Genomic DNA, 20,138 nt, shown 5'->3' on the forward strand with positions numbered 1-20,138 from the left:
CAGTAAATCATGGCTGAGTTGAATGGAATTCTCTAGCTATTGTAACTATGGACAGTTTGGTCATTAGAAAGCAGCTGAGGAGGCTTCCTCTGGGCCGTGCTCTGCACTGGCTCCGTGGAGAGGACATGCCAGGCATAAGAGCCCTATTCTTTGCCTACACGCTGCCTAAGGAGAAATGGAGAGTGTCGGTACCGCAGATGGTTAGAGCTGAAAGGGGCCTAGGGCACCATGCTGGCCAACTGTTCATTTTACCTGGGATGGTACCAAGGTCCAGGGAGATGAATGGTTCAGCTCAGTCAGTGAACCAGGTGACAGGAGTTCAGTGTGATTCAGAGGTGATGTAAGAAGAGGTTTGAGGTGGGAGTCGGTGGCGAGCAGAAGTGGCAGTGAGTGGAGGGTGCGTGTTTGTTGGAGGAGGCTGTTGGCAGACGGCTGCAGGGTCTATGTGGTCAGAGGACCCGAGGAAGAGAGCCTTGTTGTCGTCTGTCGGTGGGACGACGCAGTGTCGTGTGACAGCCTGGCCAGGGGATGACAGCATGAAAGGTGAGGTGGTCGGGCAAGTACCCCGGCCGGGAGAGTAGCTGGCAAGGGCTGATGCCAAGAAGAACTGCCATGCTCTGGGTAGAGGGCCAGATGTGCACTGGGGCAGGAAGAGGGCAAGCAGAGTTTTCCCAGGAGGCTGGGAAACCAGGGCACGTGCCCTGGGACAACTAGGAAACAAGACAGCCCGGAATCCAGTGCTAAATTGCGCAGCACAAAATGCTAAGCGGGCGGCCAGAGAAGGGGAAGGGTCTTGGAGCCACAAGGAAGGCACGCTGAACAACGTGGATTTTGAGCAGAACTCTTAAAAAAAAGCAGCTTTTGGAGAGAAGGGGGTTTCCAGGTGTATTGATCATGTCTTTTATTTTCTGTATTTTTCTGATGCTTTGACATCCTGAGGGCTTGCTAATCCTGGAGAGACTGCCCCTCCCAGGACTAGCTAATTCCTAGAGATAGCAAACCACTCACCTGCAAATACACCTTTCATTTACAAATCAGTCAACCCCGAGGCTGTACCCCCAAGCAGCTCTTCTGTCTAACTTTCACACACCAAGCCAATATTCCCTTGTCCTAATCACCCCAAGGTCAGGCACTAGAGACCACCCCCATAGCCCAGAGTCAGCTGATAGCCATTATTCAAACTCTCCAATCCTAAAATTGTTCAAACTTGCCTACCCTGCCTCACCCATTCCTTCCTGCAGAAACCACAATAAAGGCCCTGGGTCATCCTTGTCTCTCACTCCTTCTGCCTCCTGACTGACACTGGTGCTTCCCCATGTGACCCTGCATGGCTAGACATGCCCCCTTCTCTTGGGGATTCTGAGTAATAAAACTTGTTTTAATGGTATTGATCTCTCCGAGTCATTACTCAGTCACTTCTATATCCTGGGTACAACCCAAACACGAGGGAGGGGAACAGACATCATGTTCGGGCAGCTGGTGCAGAGGAAAGAGCGTGGACCTTGGGGGGAGACAGAGCTAGGTTCAGATCCCCCTCTTTTCCTCTGACTCTCCTTTCCTGCTCCATCTTCCCCAGACCTCACTTTCCATCACTGCCCAGGGACCTCCTGCTCTGTTTTACTCTGAGTGGCCCAGCCAAATTCCAGTATTTTTTTTTTTACTGCCACTTACAGTTTGGGCCCCGTCAGTCCCAGGAAGCAGCCCTTTCAGCCTCACCTTCAACTGCGGTATGATGCTTTCCCTGCTATGAAGGAATTTCAGGCGCCTCTAAGGCCAACGGGGAAGAAAATTTGGGAGGAAGGCATGGGTAGACTGGGAGAACGTTCCTGGAACTACTAAAATTGCAGCCCTTGGCTGGGACCAGGTGAAGCTCACAAAATGCCAAACTTTGATTCTGAGACAGAGAGGACGTGAGAGCTGGGAGCCCAGCATGAACGTCCCTTTTCTCCTTCCCTGGACTTGGTTAATCACCCAGGGACTTAGGCACGTGCTAGGCGGTGGCTTTGCTCATTCAGCAAGCTTGGGACAGTGACAGGAAAGAGCAGTAGGATTAAAAGTTGGGACTCCTCAATTTTGGTTCACACTCTGCACCAATGAGCTTAGATGACTCTGGGCCTCAGCTTCTTCACCTGTAAAACGGAGGAGCAGGACCACGTACATCTGAGGGCCCTTCCGGCTCTGGACATCTAGAAATCTATGAAGCAGGAAGCAGTCCCTCCTCCAGGCTGCCAACCCCGTCCCAGCTTCAGGCATGTGCCGGGACCCTTTACTCCTCTGGGCAAAGGAAAATAAAAGGTCCCCTCATGCTGTGCCTTCAGGGTACAAGTGGCGGGGCTACACAGGACTGGTCCTCAGAGCCCCTGGAATGGCGGTTCAGGTTGACTCCCCGGAACTGGAGCCAGACTAGGGTGGGCTGAGTGTCCTGCCCAAGGCGGGGCTGCAGAGGGCAGCAGACGAGCTTCTTGGAGCCAATATGCGCAACTCCCAGCTCCTGTGGGAGAGTGCCAATTTCCTATTTACCTTTCACGACTTAGGAACAGTCCAGAATTTGACTGAGTCTGCCTCAAGGGGTGAATATACACTCCGTTTCCTTAGACATTTCCTCCTTGCTACCCCAGGCCTACCTGGCCTTCAAAGACCCGCCCACCCCTCCTCAGCTGCCCCCTCCCTGCACGCTCCCTTTGAGCAGCTGTCGCTCTTCTCTCTACCCAGTTCGCTACTTCCCGGTGTAGTAGCCTCCCTGAGGCTCCCTGAGGGCAGGTTCTTTGTCCTAACCTCCCTGAGGGCAGGTTCTTTGTCCTAACATCACAGCAGGCAGGAGTGGAAACCTATATGATGAGATGATGCTGGGAAATATTAACCTTGGCTTTGGAAAATCTTTGTCAGGTCATGGCTGTGCTTGTGGGGAGATACCCCTTCCTCACCCCAGAAAGGAGGCCCATCACAGGGGGAGGGCTGGGGCAGATGCTCCACGTCAACCCAGGTCCTCTCATCAGCCCTGTGAAGTGTTTTTTGCTTTTTACACATTGGGGTTCACGGAGGCGGGTCATTGGTTCAGAAATACAGAGCGGCCTTAAGGACCCAGGTCCACCCCGTGACAGGATCCCCGCTCCCACCACTGCCGCCTGCAGCAGAGGGCCCTGCTTACTGGCGGTGGGCCCCCAGGGAGGCACCTGTTCTTCCAGGACTGGAAGCAGCCCTGGGAGAGAGAGTCAGGGGTGGAGGCAGGGCTCTGACCTCTGCTACCAGGAGGCCAGTTCCCAAGGAGGCTGAGGTTTCTTTGGGGGACATGTGAGTTTCTTAGGGAAAAGATAGAACATGAGCTCGCTCCCTGGTGAACGGTTTTGCAAAAGCACACGCAGACATGTCCCCACACGCATGCACACACGCGCACGTGCACACACGCGAGCACACGCATCCACACCCAGAGCCGCCACGGCACGGCTCCCCGGCCACGTCGGCCCTCCCCCCGCCAAACCCCGCTCTCCCTCCTACCCTATATGTGCAATCTTGTGAAAACTCCACCACTCTTAAGGTTAATAAGGCTCATTTGCTTAAGATAGCACCTGTTTCTATGGTGACTCCTGCCACCCAGAATCTGTTCATCAACTGAGACAAGAAAACAGTGACTTCCACCCTCTTTGAAAGGAAAAAGCGAATTCTTAGCCAAGGGCTTGACAGGCCAGTAGCCCAAGGATCTCTGGGCGCTGTCTTGCACCCTATTTAAGTCCCTCCTGGCCGCCCCTCACCCACACCCAAGCAGAGCCCCAGATTCTGCCTGAAGACTCTGGACTGTGGTTTCCTTCCTTCATCTGTCTGGGAAGCAACAGAGCCCACTGTTGGGAAGTGGTTCGCTTTGTCCTGCCGCCTTGGCCTCCGATCTCTCCATACCAGTGCCACTGTGTCTTTCTGGGCCGAGGCTGGCAGGAGAGCCCTGGGAAGCGCCGGGCCTTCCTGCCCTCCCGCTGCCCCGACTGGGGGCCGTGGCTCACTCTGGGGCCTGCATCCCTGCAGAGGCCCCCAGCACGCCTCCTGCCACGGGCTGGCTGATGCTCCCCGACCAGAGCTGTTCAGGCGCCACACTGCCCAATGGCCCACTCTGGTTCCCTAAGGTGTATGGCTGAAGTTGGCAACACCCACCTGACACGGGTGCCAACCTCGGGGCGTAAATCACTAGGGAAGTAGGTTCCGAGGAGGGTGTTGCTAAGGACAAAGCTCCCGCGACTGACTTACCTTTTAAAATAAACGGGGGCAGCTTCCACGTCCTCCCTCTAACAATCTCACTCTCGCCAGTGCTCGAAACGCTTTGTTGACTGGGAGGGCAAGTACACGGGGAATTGCGAGGAACTTGGAGCTTGTTTTATGTGCCGGGAGGCCCAGGGGAGTGTGTTGCGCATGTGAATAGCATTTTGGCGCAAAGAAAGTTTGAGGACTGCTGATTAGGGATCAAGAATCATAGACTCTCCCCGGTGCTCTTTATCACCCATCTAACCGTCTCATTCTGTAGGTGGGAGAATAGAGACCCATAGAAGGGCAGACCCTGGAGCGGCGTCTCCCAGCCAGCAAGTGACCTAGCATGCCAGTCTTCAGAGTCCCGGTCCCACACTCTCTCCAAAGGGTTGCCCGTTCTCCTGCTAAATAGACAGACTCCTCACAGCCTCCATAGCCCTCCACAGCCCCTGCCTCGCTGCTGCTCTCCTCTCTCCTCCCAGTGTGATGCTCTGCCCCAGGCAGGCTGGTGTCAGGCTCACTTATAAAAGCCCAGCAGCTCAGAGCTGGAGGAAGTATCTGAGAGACCATGGCACTCAAGTTCTTGCCCAGTGCCTGGCAGACGGCTTCTTCTTGAGCATCGCCTCCCTCCTCTCAGACCCAGGGATGTCAATTCCCCCTGATATATCCCAACGTCAGGCCTCCTCTCTGAGCATCTCTCCCGACTTCCAGACTCATTTTAATCTCCTATTTGAAATCTCCACTGGGAGATCTAAGGAGCATCTCAGAATTAACAGGTCTAGGACAGAACCTGAAATTTCCACCCTCACACCCCAACTTGCCCACCCTCCAGTGTTCCCCATCTAAGTGAAGGCGCTGCCCTTCGCTCAGGCCCCAGATCTAAGAGCCGTCCTTGGACCACCCTTCACCCTCCACCTCCAATCCATCGGTGAGTCCTGTTGGCTCTTAGTGTCACTAAGGACCCGAAGCTGTCCTCTCTGGTCCACTGCTCTCGCCTTGGTGCAAGCCACCCTTATCCCTCCCGAAGGACAAAGGGCCTCTTGTGGTCACCCTGCTACCACCCTATGCAGCAGTCAGAGTGACCATTAAAAACACAAAGTCGGGGCTTCCCTGGTGGCGCAGTGGTTGGGAGTCCGCCTGCCGATGCAGGGGACACGGGTTCGTGCCCCGATCTGGGAAGATCCCACATCCCGCGGAGCGGCTGGGCCCGTGAGCCATGGCCGCTGAGCCTGCGCGTCCGGAGCCTGTGCTCCGCAACTGGAGAGGCCACAACAGTGAGAGGCCTGCGTACCGCAAAAAAAAAAAAAAAAAAAAAAAAAAAATTCACAAAGTCATTTTCATCCTCCTGTTTAAAATCCTCCAATAGCACATGTGTCAAACTCCCTGCCCAGGCCTGGACACAGGTCTATTTATTTATTCATTTATTTTAAAAATTTTATTGAAGTACAGTTGATTTACAAAGTCGTGTTAATTTCTGCTGTACAGCAAAGTGACTCAGTTATACACACACACACACACACACACACACACACACACATATATATATACATTCTTTTTCATATTCTTTTCCATTATGGTTTAGCACAGGATATTGCACATAGTTCCGTGTGCTCTGCAGTAGGACCTTGTTGTTTATCCATCCTATGTATAATAGTTTGCATCTTGGTCAGTGTATTATTAACGGCCTTTGGGGCTCTGACTCTGCCTGCCACACCACCCCGTGGTGCCCCTGCCGAGCTGCACACGGTGTCTTAACCCTTCTGTGTGGCTCAGGCCGCTATGGACCATGACTCGCCTGGGCCCCTCTCCCTAAGAAGCCTTTCTGTAACCTGCAAACACTTAGTTGCTTTACAGGAGTTAAGATCTCTAGATGAATGACACCTTCGAGGTCCAGAAAGAGCTGAGATTTACGATCACAGAGTCACTTTGAGAAACAGGAAGGGAAAATGTGGTTTCCTGTTGCTGAGTGTAATATCCATCCACATCAAAACTCCATAACAATTTAATAAGCAGATGGTCTGAGACAACAGAGGAAACACTGAACAGGGTCTGCATGGGCTCACGGAAAACAAGTCACTCCCGACCGCTCAGACTTCTTTGTTCATGAATGCAGTGGTCCAGTGGACCAGGAGAAAACGCTAAGTAAGCACAGTACAGCTTGACCGACCAAGGCTTTAGACCAAGTCAATCATGGTAGCCTTGTGGGCAAAGATGGTTTCAATGACTATGGTGTTTGGTGGGTTTGTGGCTTAGTTAACAAACCGTTCCTGAAGAGCGTTAACTCATAAATTAGTGTCAACCTCCAGGGCAGTCCCTAGTGACATGCCATGGGATTCTCCCATAGGCTCCACCTTGTTCAGTATCTTTATAGATAGCATGCTCACTGAATGTGTAAGGCACCCAAAGTTTCAAGGAACTGCTAATATGAAGGGGGACATAAAACAGTTAATTTTGGCAAATTTGGAAGGATGGGCCTGCATTGAAAAAAATTAAACTTAATAGGGATTAATCTCAAGTTCTATAGTTAGGTTCCAAATCAATTGCACAAGCACAGAATGGGGAAGATTTGGCCTAGCAGGAGTTCATGAAGGGAAAAGATGAGAGGAGTTTTCATTAACTTTTAAGCTAATTTTAAGCTAATAATAGAATGTCAAACCATAATGCAAGAGTTAAGAAAGTTAATATAATCTTAGATCCATCATAGAAGTAGAGGCTTTTAGATCATTGAAGATTATAAATTCCCTTTTTCTGCATCAGTCAGACCACCCTCTGTTCATTCATTCATTCATTCATTCCTTCAGCATGTGTTCAGCACATCTTAGGCCATGGGTTTCATTCAAGCACTGCAGATCAAATGTTTATAAAGTCAAATCCTTCCAGAGAAGAGTGCCTTGTGTAGTGAGGGGAGCAGAGAAGTAAATCAACGACTACAGTACAGAGTAGAGAGGGTTAGGATGGAGTTAAGTCCCAAGAACCATGGGAGAAGAGAAGGTGGGCAAGGGGGAAGGCTCCACAGAAGAGGTGACCCTCGAGCAGGGTAGAACCCACCAGGAGAAAGGAAAGGAAAGAAGGAAGGGAGGGAGGGAGGGAGGAAGAAAGGAAGGAAGGAAGGAAGGATGCATCTGCGATTGATAACCACTGCTGTGGGGCCTTGTTTATTTATCTCTGTCCTGAGACATTGAGAAGTCACTGAAGCCTTCAACTAGGGGAGTAACATGATCCTATTTCACTTTTAGAAACATCACCCATGAAGGAAAGATACTTTTGTAGGGGATGAGGTTATAGGAGGGGGATCCATTAGAAGTCTTCTGCAATAACTATCTAGGGAGGGGTGTTAAGGGCCTTAATTAGCTCAGCCATCTTGGCTTTTAATTCTATATTTACGATTCTTTTTTTCTACCCCATTCAAATGTCTGAGCTTTTGGTTATTCTGTTCTCTTCCTGGAATGCAGTCTCTTATATCCTTTGACTTTTCCAGGCCTGCTCATAATTTAAGCCCCAGCACAACTCCTATCTCCACTGTGAAGTCGTCACAATATGATATCACCCCATCCAGCCATCTATTCACTTGCCCAGCCACTATCTATCCATCCATCCATCTATCCATCCATCCATCCATCCATCCTTTCCTTCATTCTTTTATCCATCCTTTCCTTCATGCCTTCATTCATTGATTCATTCAAAATTGACTGAGGGCCTTCTATGTTCTGGGCACTGGCTAAGTGCTCAGGATATGACACAGGTCTGCCCACTAGGGACTCATGGTCTAATAGGGAAAAGAGATTCATAAATAATAACAAACTCATATGACGAGGACGCTAGCAGAGGTTTGACTGAGTGTGGTAGGAGCCCAGGGTGGGACTGACTAACTCAGTCTGGGGGCGTCAGAGCAAGCTTTTCAGTGGAGGTGACATTTGAGCTGAGCCTTGAAGGAGGAGTAGCTGCCTCACTGTAAAGGGGAGAGTGATCTGAACTCTCACAGCTATTTGAGTCTAAAGGGCCCAGTTGAGTTGATGCTAACCCCCGTGAGTTCTACTCTCTGTTTCCTATACATTAGCCCTGTCTTTCCAACTGGGGAGCAGGAAAAACACATTTTAAATCCACCTAACATTTATTCATCCAATTATCTATCTATCTATCTATGCATCTATCATCTATCTGTCATGTGTGTCTTACATTATTATTTTTTAATAGCCACAGTGCTGAACACAGTGCGGGTTAAACAGTTGGTCCCAGCGCTTCCTGGTTAAGTCCTTTGCCTGTGATGGCTCTTTTCCCTTAAGGTCTTTTAAGTGATAATCATGTGGACAGTTCATTCTCCAGCCAGGCCCTTTTCTACCTCTTGGGAGTGACATAAGCTCTTTACTGCCAAAGGCTCAACTTCCTAAGTTTCCTGTGGAGGATTTATGGTGATAGTAGGTGGAAGGAGTAGAGAACCAGCAAGTAGGTAGCGCCTACTAAGTGCCAGGTGCTGGGTGTTTTACACATTTTAACTCATTGTGTCCTCACAACATTCTTGCGAGTTTGATGCTAGTGTCCTCTTTTTTTTGGACAAATGATAGTTTTTGCATACATGCCTATGTGGCTTATAAAATTCTTTTTTTTTTGCTAGTGTCCTCTTTAACAGTTGAAGGAACAGACTCAGAGTGGTGAATAATTTGCTCACAGTTAAGTCGGAGAAGGTGCCTCCCAGATCCATTCTCTAAGGCCCAGGGTCAGAGCTGTGTTACGGCTGAGGTGGGCACGGCCAACAACGGAGGTGAAGGGTAGGGGGCCAGGAACCTCAAACCGCACTGCTCACACCAGCACCGCTGCCTCTTAGCAGCCACACCTGGCCCTGACATAAGCTGTCACAGGGACCAGGCCTGGGTAGCAGGGGGTGGAACCTACCTAAACTCTAGAGACCTAACGTGGTGTCATGATAATGTGTGCAGGCTCTGCGTTCAAATCCCAGTCAGTCACTCACCAGCTGTGGGGTCCTGGACAGTCACTTAACCCCTCTAGGCGTTAATTTTCTTGTCTAGATGACCTTCCTCTTTGGGCTTTTGTGAGGATGAAATGAGAAATTCATGAAAGCACAGTGCCCAGCACGACATGCTAAGTGTGCAAATATTTTATCTTCTTTTCTCTCTTCTTCTTCCCTTTCCTTTTTCTCCTTCTTTTTATTCTTCCTTCTTTAATCATTATTGTTGTTAACATGTTATAAGGATATAAGTTCTAAGAGGAGTATCTCCACCCGGGAGGGGAAATATGGCAGGTGGAAACACTGTAGACATCAAGGGGCACACCTTACAGGTCATCTGCTCTACCTCCTGTGTGTGGGGGGATTGGGGGGGAACATTCCTGGGTCACCCGTGACAAAGTACCTTCAGTGCTAAGTACTCCCTCCAGTGCGGAGTACATGCTCAGTTCTTAGGCGGTTCCAAATCTTAGAAAGTTCTTTCTTATATGGAGTCCAAACCGACTTCCATGTAAATTTCACACACTGGTTCTAATTCTCCCCAGTAGAGCACAGCAGGACTTCCCTGTTTTCCAATTCAATTTCTTCAAATTTTAAAAGAAACCTTTAAAGGATCCTGGAAGTCGGTTCTCACGGCTCCCCTTGGTGGTTCCAACAGGGCAGCCATCCCTGCTCTCCTGCTGTGGTTTCTACAGAGCCTCACCTTTCTGGTTGTTTCGTTCATGGTGTTTGCTGCCTTTCTTAAAATACTGTGGCCAGAACAAAAGACAGTATTCCAGGTGTGGTACCAGCCATGCGCACCCACAGGACCTTCTTAGGATCAAGGAAGTATCACCATGTCGAATATGCTGCCACTGGCGCCCTTTGTCTCTGCCTCAGCGCATGTGCTCGGGGTGGGGGGCTGGGGCCCAGGGGACGGTGACGAGCCCAGGTTTCTCATGGCAGGGCAGGGGGTGGGCCTGGACGTCTGGTCTCAGCCTCATCCATCTTACAGCTTTGGGGCATCTACGGGTGTGTGTGCTCGAATGAGGGGTAGGAGTGTGTGTGTGTGTGTGTGTGTGTGTGTGTGTGTGTGTGTGTGACAGAGAGAAAGGGAGAGAGAGAGAGAAAGAAAGAGTTTTCTGCCTGATCCAGGAATGCTCCTGGATGGCAGAATTGGTTTCCATAACGACTTTCTGATATAAACATATTTGATAAAAATAAGTTAACTGCGGAGCTGTGGTGGAGCACAGATTCTCAGAGTGCAGAGAGAGGGAGAGAGAGAGAGAGAGAGAGAGGGGGGGGGAGAGAGAGAGGGAGAGAGAGGGCTCTTCAAAGAACAGCATTTCCCTTTTTTTCACCCCTCCCGGTCAGTCTCCCTATATCTACTTTCCACAAATCACCTAAAAAGCTTTGTTTCCCATATTCCTGTATATCCGGGCCCCCTTCCTGCCTGTGCACATAATATTCATGTTCTCTCTCCCCCTTTCTCCTTAGTTACCTGAAGCACTACAGTATGTATGGGATAATATGATAAATTCATTTCCAATTCACTGCATTATCCCTTGAATATTTTAATGACTCATTGAATGGAGTAAAAAAAGCTGTTTCAAATGAACAATTATGCTGCATTAGTCTAAGGGTTGATTATATTTAAACAGTGCTCACATGGATAACAGGACACAGCGACCTCGGCATCCGAGAGCTAATTTGGCTCTTATCGCCAAATAATTTTACACTGCAAATTACCATGAAAACCTAAAGGGCTTTAAAAACATTCATCAAAAGATAATATTCCACTTTGTAGCAACATTTTATTTAAATTATTTTGAACGGGAGCGAAGGCATCTCTGTGGCGGGACAATGACAGCCAAGTGGGGATAGTGAGAGATAAGGAAATGGTGAGGGGTGCTGGGTTGGGTTAAAAATAAAGGTGGGAAGCGTTGGGGTCCTGACAGTGGGAGACACACCATAGGCCTGACTGGCACTTGCAGCCCAGCCCTGTGTGCCGGCTGTGGTCTGGGGTGACTCCAGGGGACCCTGATCTGGACCAGGGGGTCACACGGCAATTCCCAGAGGCTGAATGATGGGGCAGACCCCCTTTCCCCCAACTTCTTCTCCCACCAAAGTAAGTCTGGGTCAGGTTGGTGCCTGCAGGCTAGGCCTGGATCCATCTAGACTCCAGAGGCAAAAGGATGAGCTACTTTTGGGACTTCCCTGGTGGTCCAGTGGTTAAGAATCTGTCTTGCAATGCAGGGGACTCCGGTTCTATCCCTGGTCGGGGAACTGAGGTCCTACATGCCACGGGGCAACTAAGCCTGCATACTGCAACTACTGAGCCCGCGCGTTTCACAAGTAGGCACACCACAACTAGAGAGAAGCCCGCGTGTCGCAACGAAAGAAAGATCCTGCGTGCCGCAACTAAGACCCGACGCAGCCAAAAATAAATAAATAAATTAAAATTAAAATAATAATAATAAAAAAGGATGAGCTGCTTTCACCACATGGTTTGTGTGTTGGGGCCTAGAGTTGCCTAGAGTTCTTACTTTGCAAAACGTGAGTCCAACAGCCTAAGGAAAGTTGCTAAATCATAAGTAGCTGCTGTGGTCAGATCTCAGAGTTGGGGCGGAGGGAGAGAGAGTCACATTGACCAAGGCCCTACTCTTCTGTTCTGTGCCATGACCCTTAAACTCATCGAACATTGGGAAATAGATATTATTATCATGCCCATTTTAAGGATGAAGAAACTGAGGCTCAGAGATTCCCAACTGGAAGTGGCAGAGCCTGGAGCCTCCCTCAGTTCATCTGGGTGTCCACGTACACACCTGGTTTATAACCAGGGCCTCTGCATTGTCCCCATCATCAAACGCTCTTTAGGGCTCCTGGATCCAAACCGACATGCCCTTAGGGAGCATATGCCATGCGTTGCAGGTGTTTATTACTTAAAATGGACCCTCACAGGGCAGGGCAAAGCGTGCATGGGCATGTGCACAAATAGCAGCAGCAAAACTAAAAATACAGGTCTAAAGAAAGAAAGGAATTAATGAATCCTATTTCCTCGGTTTGACCTCTTCATCTGAACATGTGGTCCTGATGAAGACTGTTTATGCTTCTTCTGTTTACTTATTTATTCTTCTTCTGTTTATTCTTGCTTTGGAGCATACAGAAAATCGGATTATATAATTATATATATATTTAAATTTTTTTTTTTTTTTCTTTTTTGCAGTACGCGGGCCTCTCACTGTCGTGGCCTCTCCCGTTGCGGAGCACAGGCTCCGGACGCGCAGGCTCAGCGGCCATGGCTCACAGGCCCAGCCGCTCTGCGACACATGGGATCTTCCTGGACCAGGGCACGAACCCGTGTCCCCTGCATCGGCAGGCAGACTCTCAACCACTGCGCCACCAGGGAAGCCCTATATTTAAATTTTTATTGGATCTGCTGCTCGATTGATTAGGAGCGAGGATAAATTTGCCCCTTTATATAGTGCTTTTCTCTAGGCAAGCTTCTCCTTGCTGCATATGTAATTTCCCTTTTCCCGTCTCAATCCTGAAGAGCAAGGATTTGTGTCAGTTTTACAGACAAGAAGCCACGATTTCAGAGAGGTCAAGTAACTTGCCTGAGATCTCTCAGCAGTGGGACCAATAATTCCAACACAAGAGTCCTGACACGTGCTAATCACCCAGCTGGAAAGCAAGGGGCTATGATCCCAGCTCTGTTTATTGGGTTACCCATTTATCTTATTCACCGAACATACTAAGAGGTCCTCTAAAAAAACACCTCTCATTATGGAAAAATCCAATGCTATAGAAGAGTAGACAGAATAATGAGCCCTTAAGGTCCTTTTAATTCAGCCCAGAATTGCTTGCACTTACAGCTGCCAAAGGTTGAGGGCACTGAATGAAAGGGAAACATGAACTTGCCGTTTCCTTTTCTTTCTTAAAACAAAAAAGATATTCAGGACAAATTTTAGAATCATTGACGGTTTCTAGGAAGATTTTCTTTTTTGGAAGAAAAAAGGTACCCTTGTCTCCTTAATTGTTCTTGGTGTTCTTTGTCACCAATCATGACAGTCTTTGTGGAAAGTATTAATATACCATCTTCCTGTGTTCAATATTCCCATTAACAATAAAAAACGTAATGAAAATATCTGCATGAAAAGCCCTGAGCACTAATTTCAGAGACAAATAGAAGATGAACCACCAATAAGCATTTCTTCTGAAATAAATGATGCAAATTAATTGATATCTTAATTAGGCTTTAGCACGAAGATTATTAATTAGATTGAATTAGAACTGAAAGCATCTTAAAGGAAAAGCTGGGGATGTGGCACTGGGGGGAAGGAAAGATGTTATGTGTCAACGTTCTGTTCGAAATCTTTTTCGCTCAATGAGAGATTATCAAAGAGGGGACCCAGAAAGACAGCACGCTTTATTTATCAGTCCCTGCCTGCCGTGGTCTGGCCAGGTTTGGGGACTAAAGTCTAGTCTTCTCCCTGAGTGAATGAGAACCCACAGGTATAGGGAGTTCCGGCCCCAGCCAGCTCCTGGTACCCTCATAACCCCACCCGCAAGCTGCAGCCTCCTTCCTCTACCCTCCTAGAGTAGAAGCCCTCAGAGTGCAGGGAGTCCCCCTATTTTGTTTGTGTTTGTAACCCCAGTGCTAGTGCAGGGTCTGACTTTGAGCAATCATGATAACATCACAGCAAACAGTTACATAGAACTTTCTATGTGTTCTGGGTCCTGTTCTAAACACTTTACTTAAGAAAACTCGTTTAAGCATCAATAACAACAGTGTGAGGCAGGGACTATTGGGATTCCCACTTTACAAGCGAGCAAATTGAGACACAGGTTGAGCAACTCCCCTCCACCCACCCCCACCCAACCCAAATCACAAAGCTAATACTGGTGGATTCAGATTCGAACCACAAGTCTGGGTCCAGTTTCCTCACCCTGAAACACTATGCCGTAACAAATAATGGTCAATCCACACTTGTTGAATGACATGAACAAGGGTGCCATGAATGCCTGGTCCCTCCTGATGGACTTCTCTCTAGTTCCTAGTTTTTATTTAAGGACTAGAGCTTTACCCTACCCTGTCCTAGACCCCACCAGTCTCTCACTGGGGGCTGCAAATGTTTCACATATTCCTAAGGACTGGTTTATACTCTGTTTCAACCTGGACAGGCAGTCCAAAAACTGTCCCTACTGAGGGGCTCCCATGGCCATGGGGCAGCCCACCACCCAATTAGGCCTGAGTCCCTAATAACACGGCCAGCCTAGGTTCCACCAAGTTTGCCTCTGTGGCCATTGTGAATCGCAGGGCCACTGTCATTCTATATCTGCAGTGACTTCATGGCATGCCTTATTGCTGAGGTCCCTTGCTGCTGAGGGTTATGATAATATGTAGGGTTTGCTTTTATGGTGGGGGGGATCCAAGATATTTATCAGCATTCCCTGGGGAGGTTCCCTGGAAGCATCAACCTGTAAAAGGTAACCAGGAACAGAGCCCTGGGATGACGGGGGCTCTGTTTCTGATTATGCATACCATTTTACAGAAAGGGCACCATGACGTGCCCCTCGCCACAGTGGAGTTGATGAGAGAGATGTGGTGTGAAGCCTAACCACGTGGGATGGTGGTTTGGAGTTCGGTCGCCTGGATTGAAGACCCACCTCTACAACCCCCTCGCTGAGAGACTGCATCATTCGATCTCACCAGGCTTTGTTTCCCCATCTGTAAAATGGGGATAATGCCTGGTTCACAAAGTGATTGCAAGGATTAAAAGGAAATTGTGCAAATTGCTTCACAGATAGGTGATATTAACAACAACCCAGGCACTCTGAATCTGCCGTCTTCCTTCCAGCTGCTAAACCCCTCCTGGATGCCTGTTGAATGCGGATGCCCTGTTCTCTCCGGACTGACCCAAGTGGTGCCCAGGAATCTGCATTTTAACAAGCTTGCCAGCAGATACGAACGTGCTCTAACGTTGGGGACTGACAGCTATCACCAACACACAGGAGATGCTTCTGGGTTTGGTTAGAGCCCTCTCTTCCTTTGGCCGAGGTCCACAGCCTGAGACCTACACTGGCCTGGTTTTTCTATTGGCTGTGCAGCTGGCAGAACGCGGGGGCCGGCGGGCAGGTCGAGTGGACATAGCTGGGGAGAGCTGCTGCTTCCTGCTGGACCCTTGCATCAGGGCAAGTGGGTGAAAACGCGGCGGAAACCCAAGCTTCCTCCGGCCTGAGCGGGAAAGCTGAGGGCCGCACCCGGGCAGGTGGCCGTGGTAAGCTCTGTGGCTTAGTGGTCTCGCCGGCCAGCTGCCACCTGCCACCTGTTCTGCTTCTAAGCTGGGCTGCTGGGGCTAAACCCATGTTGGCCTCACAAGGCTTGTGCGAGAGAACTGTCCTGGCCTGTATTGGGGGAGGGGAGACTTCAGGCTTGGAAGAGAGGAAGCCTCATGGCTCCAAGGCCCCTTCTACTCTGAAATGATTCCATCCACATTCGATTTCATTCCAGTTTCTGAAATTGGGACTCAGAATTGCCCAGTAGAACCTTCCTACAGGCAGCCCTGTGCAGGGGGGCAGACTGTAAATATGATGACCAGAGCAGTATTCTTTTCTTGAGAGTTTCACCCCCTTGTGGCCACCTTGTGCCTGTGCTCTAATTTGGGGCAGGATCCAGGATCTTTCCCTTTTGAGCTCTCAGCTCCCCTCCCTCCACTAAGTCAGGTCTCTCCCCCAGCTCTTCCCTTTCGCATATTTATGGTGTTTCCAAGGCTCTCCATGAGGCCGAGAGGGGCGCTTGGCCAGGGAAGGGTGATGGAGCAATGACCCTACTTTCCCTCAACAGCCCGGCTCGGCCTCTGTCCCAGAAGCTGCTGCCGCAAGTCTCCCTGGAGGGAACCCCTTCTTAGGCCGTAGCCAGGGCTATCCCTGAAAACAGGCTGCTCCCCTGAGCGTCCTATGAAGGGCCTATGGTCACTGGGAGGGGGTTGGTTGCCAGGGTAACCCGCCACACACCACCACGTCCCCACTCCAGTGGTTGTGAGAGCCCAGACTTGCCAGGAGAGTCAATAGCTAGTTCAGACCAGTACCCCTTCCTCTGCCCCGTAGCTCTAGAAGGAAAAACACAAAGTCCTTATAGTTGTGGTACGTGCTGTGTTTTACAGAGTGCTCTTAGGACACTCTAACTGGATGATCACGACAACCACATAGCAGAGGTAACACGGTTCCCACCTTACAGATAAAGACAAAACGCAGAGAGACTCCATGACATGGTGGAGATCATTGAGGTGGGAACCAGCCCAGCCTGGATCCAAACGTAGTCTTTCTAGGTCTGGGTTCCCACTGTCTTACAGGGTTGGTGCCTTTGCACATGTGGCGCAAAGGCCACCGGCAGGCTTTCTAGGCACAAGATGCGTGGATGCCTGATGCTAGTGTGGATTTTCCCAAAATGCACTGCCACATGCTCGTGAACAAAAGATTCAACAGTCAAGTGAGATTGGAAAATAAATGCATGTTATATAATGCATACTAGGATATTAAAAGCTCTAAAAGGCCCTTCAGTGAGGGATGGGATTAATACATTTTAACCCAGAGTCCCCGAAACTTGCCTGGCAATGGAGCCTTTTGGTTTTTTGTTTTTTCACCTAATGCCCATTAACAAGCCACCAAATCTGCATCCCTCAGACCTACTCTGGAAAGGCTGAGCCGGGCTACTTCGTCATTATGGTTGACGACAAAAGGACAAAAATGAGGGGAGGCCACTTGTTTCTGTACAAAGAAAAAGAGATCGCCATGCCTCCTCCATGCCCCTTGGCCCATCAGCAGGAGACGCTGCAAGAGTCCCCTGCCACCTGGACTGCACAGAATCACCTGGTGCCCCCAAAATCCAGGCCCCTGGCAGTGGTGTGCTGGAGCAATTGCTACATTTTCAGAAAATTTGTCATTCACTCATTAAATCGTTAACTTGAAATTGGCCACGGTGGGAGTCTTTCTTTACACTACAGAAATCAGCAAACACTACAAATGGGGGCTTTCTTCCCACTTATCCTGAGATAAGGATATCCTGATCCTGTGTATCACTGATCCTGGGTCATTTTCTGAAATTATTAGAAAACATGGGCGAGGCTGTGACAGCTGGGCGCTGGGGGCAACCTGACACGGAAGTCCTTGCTCATCAGAGTCCCCAGCCCTCTTGAATGAGAGCTGAGAACTGTGCAGAATGATAATCCTCCAGCCCCAATCGCCAGTGAATCAGAAAGTGCCTTCTGGCCGGCTTACCTTGATATCTGTCACCAGCCAGTGTCTCCAGAATCGAGCTTTGGGAGAAGACCTGCTGGGGGCATCCGGATCCACCATCACCAGGATGTAGGCTGCACCCTGTAACACATTACCAGAAAGAAGTGTAGCATTGTGGCTAGAATTTGGAAAGGAAATCTACAAGGTGCAGACTCTCCTTTTACCTCAATTCCAGCTGAGAGTGGCTGACCAACACCTAAAGCTTCCTACTCGATTCATTCCTGTTCTCATGCCATTCCTCTTGTGTCACATGCTTATTCTCAGAGGAATGAAGTCTATCAAGTAGGCAGCTTAATAGCTTGGCTTTCCCTTTATAAAGAAGAATAAATCAAACAAGCATATTTACTCGGCACCTAGAAGTCTGTAACATCATGCCAGGAGCTGTGGAGGAAACAAAGAAGCCTAAAACAGGGCTTCTGCTCTCAGGAAGCTCACAGTGTGGTTGGAGCGACTTGTCCATTAACTCAGCAAATACAGGAGAGCTTACTCCATGTCAGGAACTGTACCGATTGCAAGGAATGCTCAGATTCATTTATCTCTTCAATAAGCATTTACTCAACACCTATTATGTGCCAGAAACTGTTCTAGGTGCTGGGAATCCAACAGAGAACAAGCAGGTGTGACCCATACTTTCAGGAAGATTTTACTCTAGGTAAGAGACACAGATTAAAAAGAAAGAAAAAAAAAGAGCAGAAGCAAGAAGAGCTACAATCCTGCAGCCTGTGGAACAAAAAACACATTCACAGAAAGATAGACAAGATGAAAAGGCAGAGGGCTATGTACCAGATGAAGGAACAAGGTGAAACCACAGAAAAACAACTAAATGAAATGGAGATAGGCAACCTTCCAGAAAAAGAATTCAGAATAATGAGAGTGAAGATGATCCAGGACCTCGGAAAAAGAATGGAGGCAAAGATCGAGAAGATGCAAGAAATGTTTAACAAAGACCTAGAAGAATTAAAGAAAAAACAAACAGAGATGAACAATACAATAACTGAAATGAAAAATACACTAGAAGGAATCAATAGCAGAATAACTGAGGCAGAAGAATGGATAAGTGACCTCGAAGACAGAAGGGTGGAATTCACTGCTGCAGAACAGAATAAAGAAAAAAGAATGAAAAGAAATGAAGGCAGCCTAAGAGACCTCTGGGGCAACATTAAATGCAACAACATTCGCATTATAGGGGTCCCAGAAGGAGAAGAGAGAGAGAAAGGACCCAAGAAAATATTTGAAGAGATTATAGATGAAAACTTCCCTAACATGGGAAAGGAAATAGCCACCCAAGTCCAGGAAGCACAGAGAGTCCCATACAGGATAAACCCAAGGAGAAACACGCCGAGACACATAGTAATCAAATTGGCAAAAATTAAAGACAAAGACAAATTATTAAAAGCAGCAAGGGAAAAATGACAGATAACATACAAGGGAACTCCCATAAGGTTAACAGCTGATTTCTCAGCAGAAACTCTACAAGCCAGAAGGGAGTGGCATGATATACTTAGAGTGATGAAAGGGAAGAACCTACAACCAAGATTACTCGACCCAGCAAGGATCTCATTCACATTTGATAGAGAAATCAAAAGCTGTACAGACAAGCAAAAGCTAAGAGAATTCAGCACCACCAAACCAGCTCTACAACAAATGCTAAAGGAATTTCTTTAAGTGGGAAACACAATAGAAGAAAAGGACCTACAAAAACAAACCCAAAACAATTAAGAAAATGGTCATAGGAACATACATATCGATAATTACCTTAAACGTGAATGGATTCAATGCTCCAACCAAAAGACACAGGCTTGCTGAATGGATACAAAAACAAGACCCATATATACGCTGTCTACAAGAGACCCACTTCAGACCTAGGGACACATACAGACTGAAAGTGAGGGGGTGGAAAAAGATATTCCATGCAAATGGAAATCAAAAGAAAGTTGGAGTAGCAATACTCATATCAGATAAAATAGACTTTAAAATAAAGAATGTTACAAGAGACAAGGAAGGACAGTACATAATGATCAAGAGATCAATCCAAGAAGAAGATATAACAATTATAAATATAAATGCACCCAACACAGGGCACCTCAATACATAAGGCAACTGCTAACAGCTCGAAAAGAGGAAATCGACAGTAACAGAGTAATAGTGGGGGACTGTAACACCTCATTTACATCAATGGACAGACCATCCAAAATGAAAATAAATAAGGAAACAGAAGCTTTAAATGACACAATATACCAGATAGATTTCATTGATATTTATAGGACATTCCATCCAAAAACAGCACTTCCATCCAAAAACAGCACACTTCTCAAGTGTGCACGGAACATTCTCCAGGATAGATCACATCTTGGGTCACAAATCAAGCCTCAGTAAATTTAAGAAAATTGAAATCATATCAGCATCTTTTCTGACCACAGCGTTATGAAATTAGAAATGAATTACAGGGAAAAAAACACAAACACGTGGAGGCTAAACACTATATTACTAAATAACCAAGAGATCACTGAAGAAATCAAAGAGGAAATCAGAAAATACCTAGAGACAAATGACAATGAAAACATGAGGATCCAAAACCTATGGGATGCAGCAAAAGCAGTTCTAAGAGGGAAGTTTATAGCTATACAAGCCTACCTCAAGAAACAAGGAAAATCTCAACTAAGCAGTCTAA

The 20,138-nt window shown here is 48.1% G+C and overlaps 1 protein-coding gene across 3 annotated transcripts in view; it reads right to left on the reverse strand.

The window, feature by feature from the left end:
* Nucleotides 1-20,138, reverse strand: part of PEBP4 (phosphatidylethanolamine binding protein 4) — a 257,266-nt gene that overhangs the window by 81,688 nt on the left and 155,440 nt on the right. For all 3 annotated transcript variants that reach the window (XM_082656329.1, XM_082656330.1, XM_082656331.1), the window contains exon 4: nucleotides 17,450-17,548. In XM_082656329.1, the coding sequence (XP_082512455.1) occupies nucleotides 17,450-17,548 (99 nt within the window). The remainder of the gene's footprint in view (nucleotides 1-17,449; nucleotides 17,549-20,138) is intronic.

Source organism: Grampus griseus (assembly GCF_964374135.1).
Source record: "Grampus griseus genome assembly, chromosome: 6".
In the NCBI taxonomy this organism is placed as follows: domain Eukaryota; kingdom Metazoa; phylum Chordata; class Mammalia; order Artiodactyla; family Delphinidae; genus Grampus; species Grampus griseus.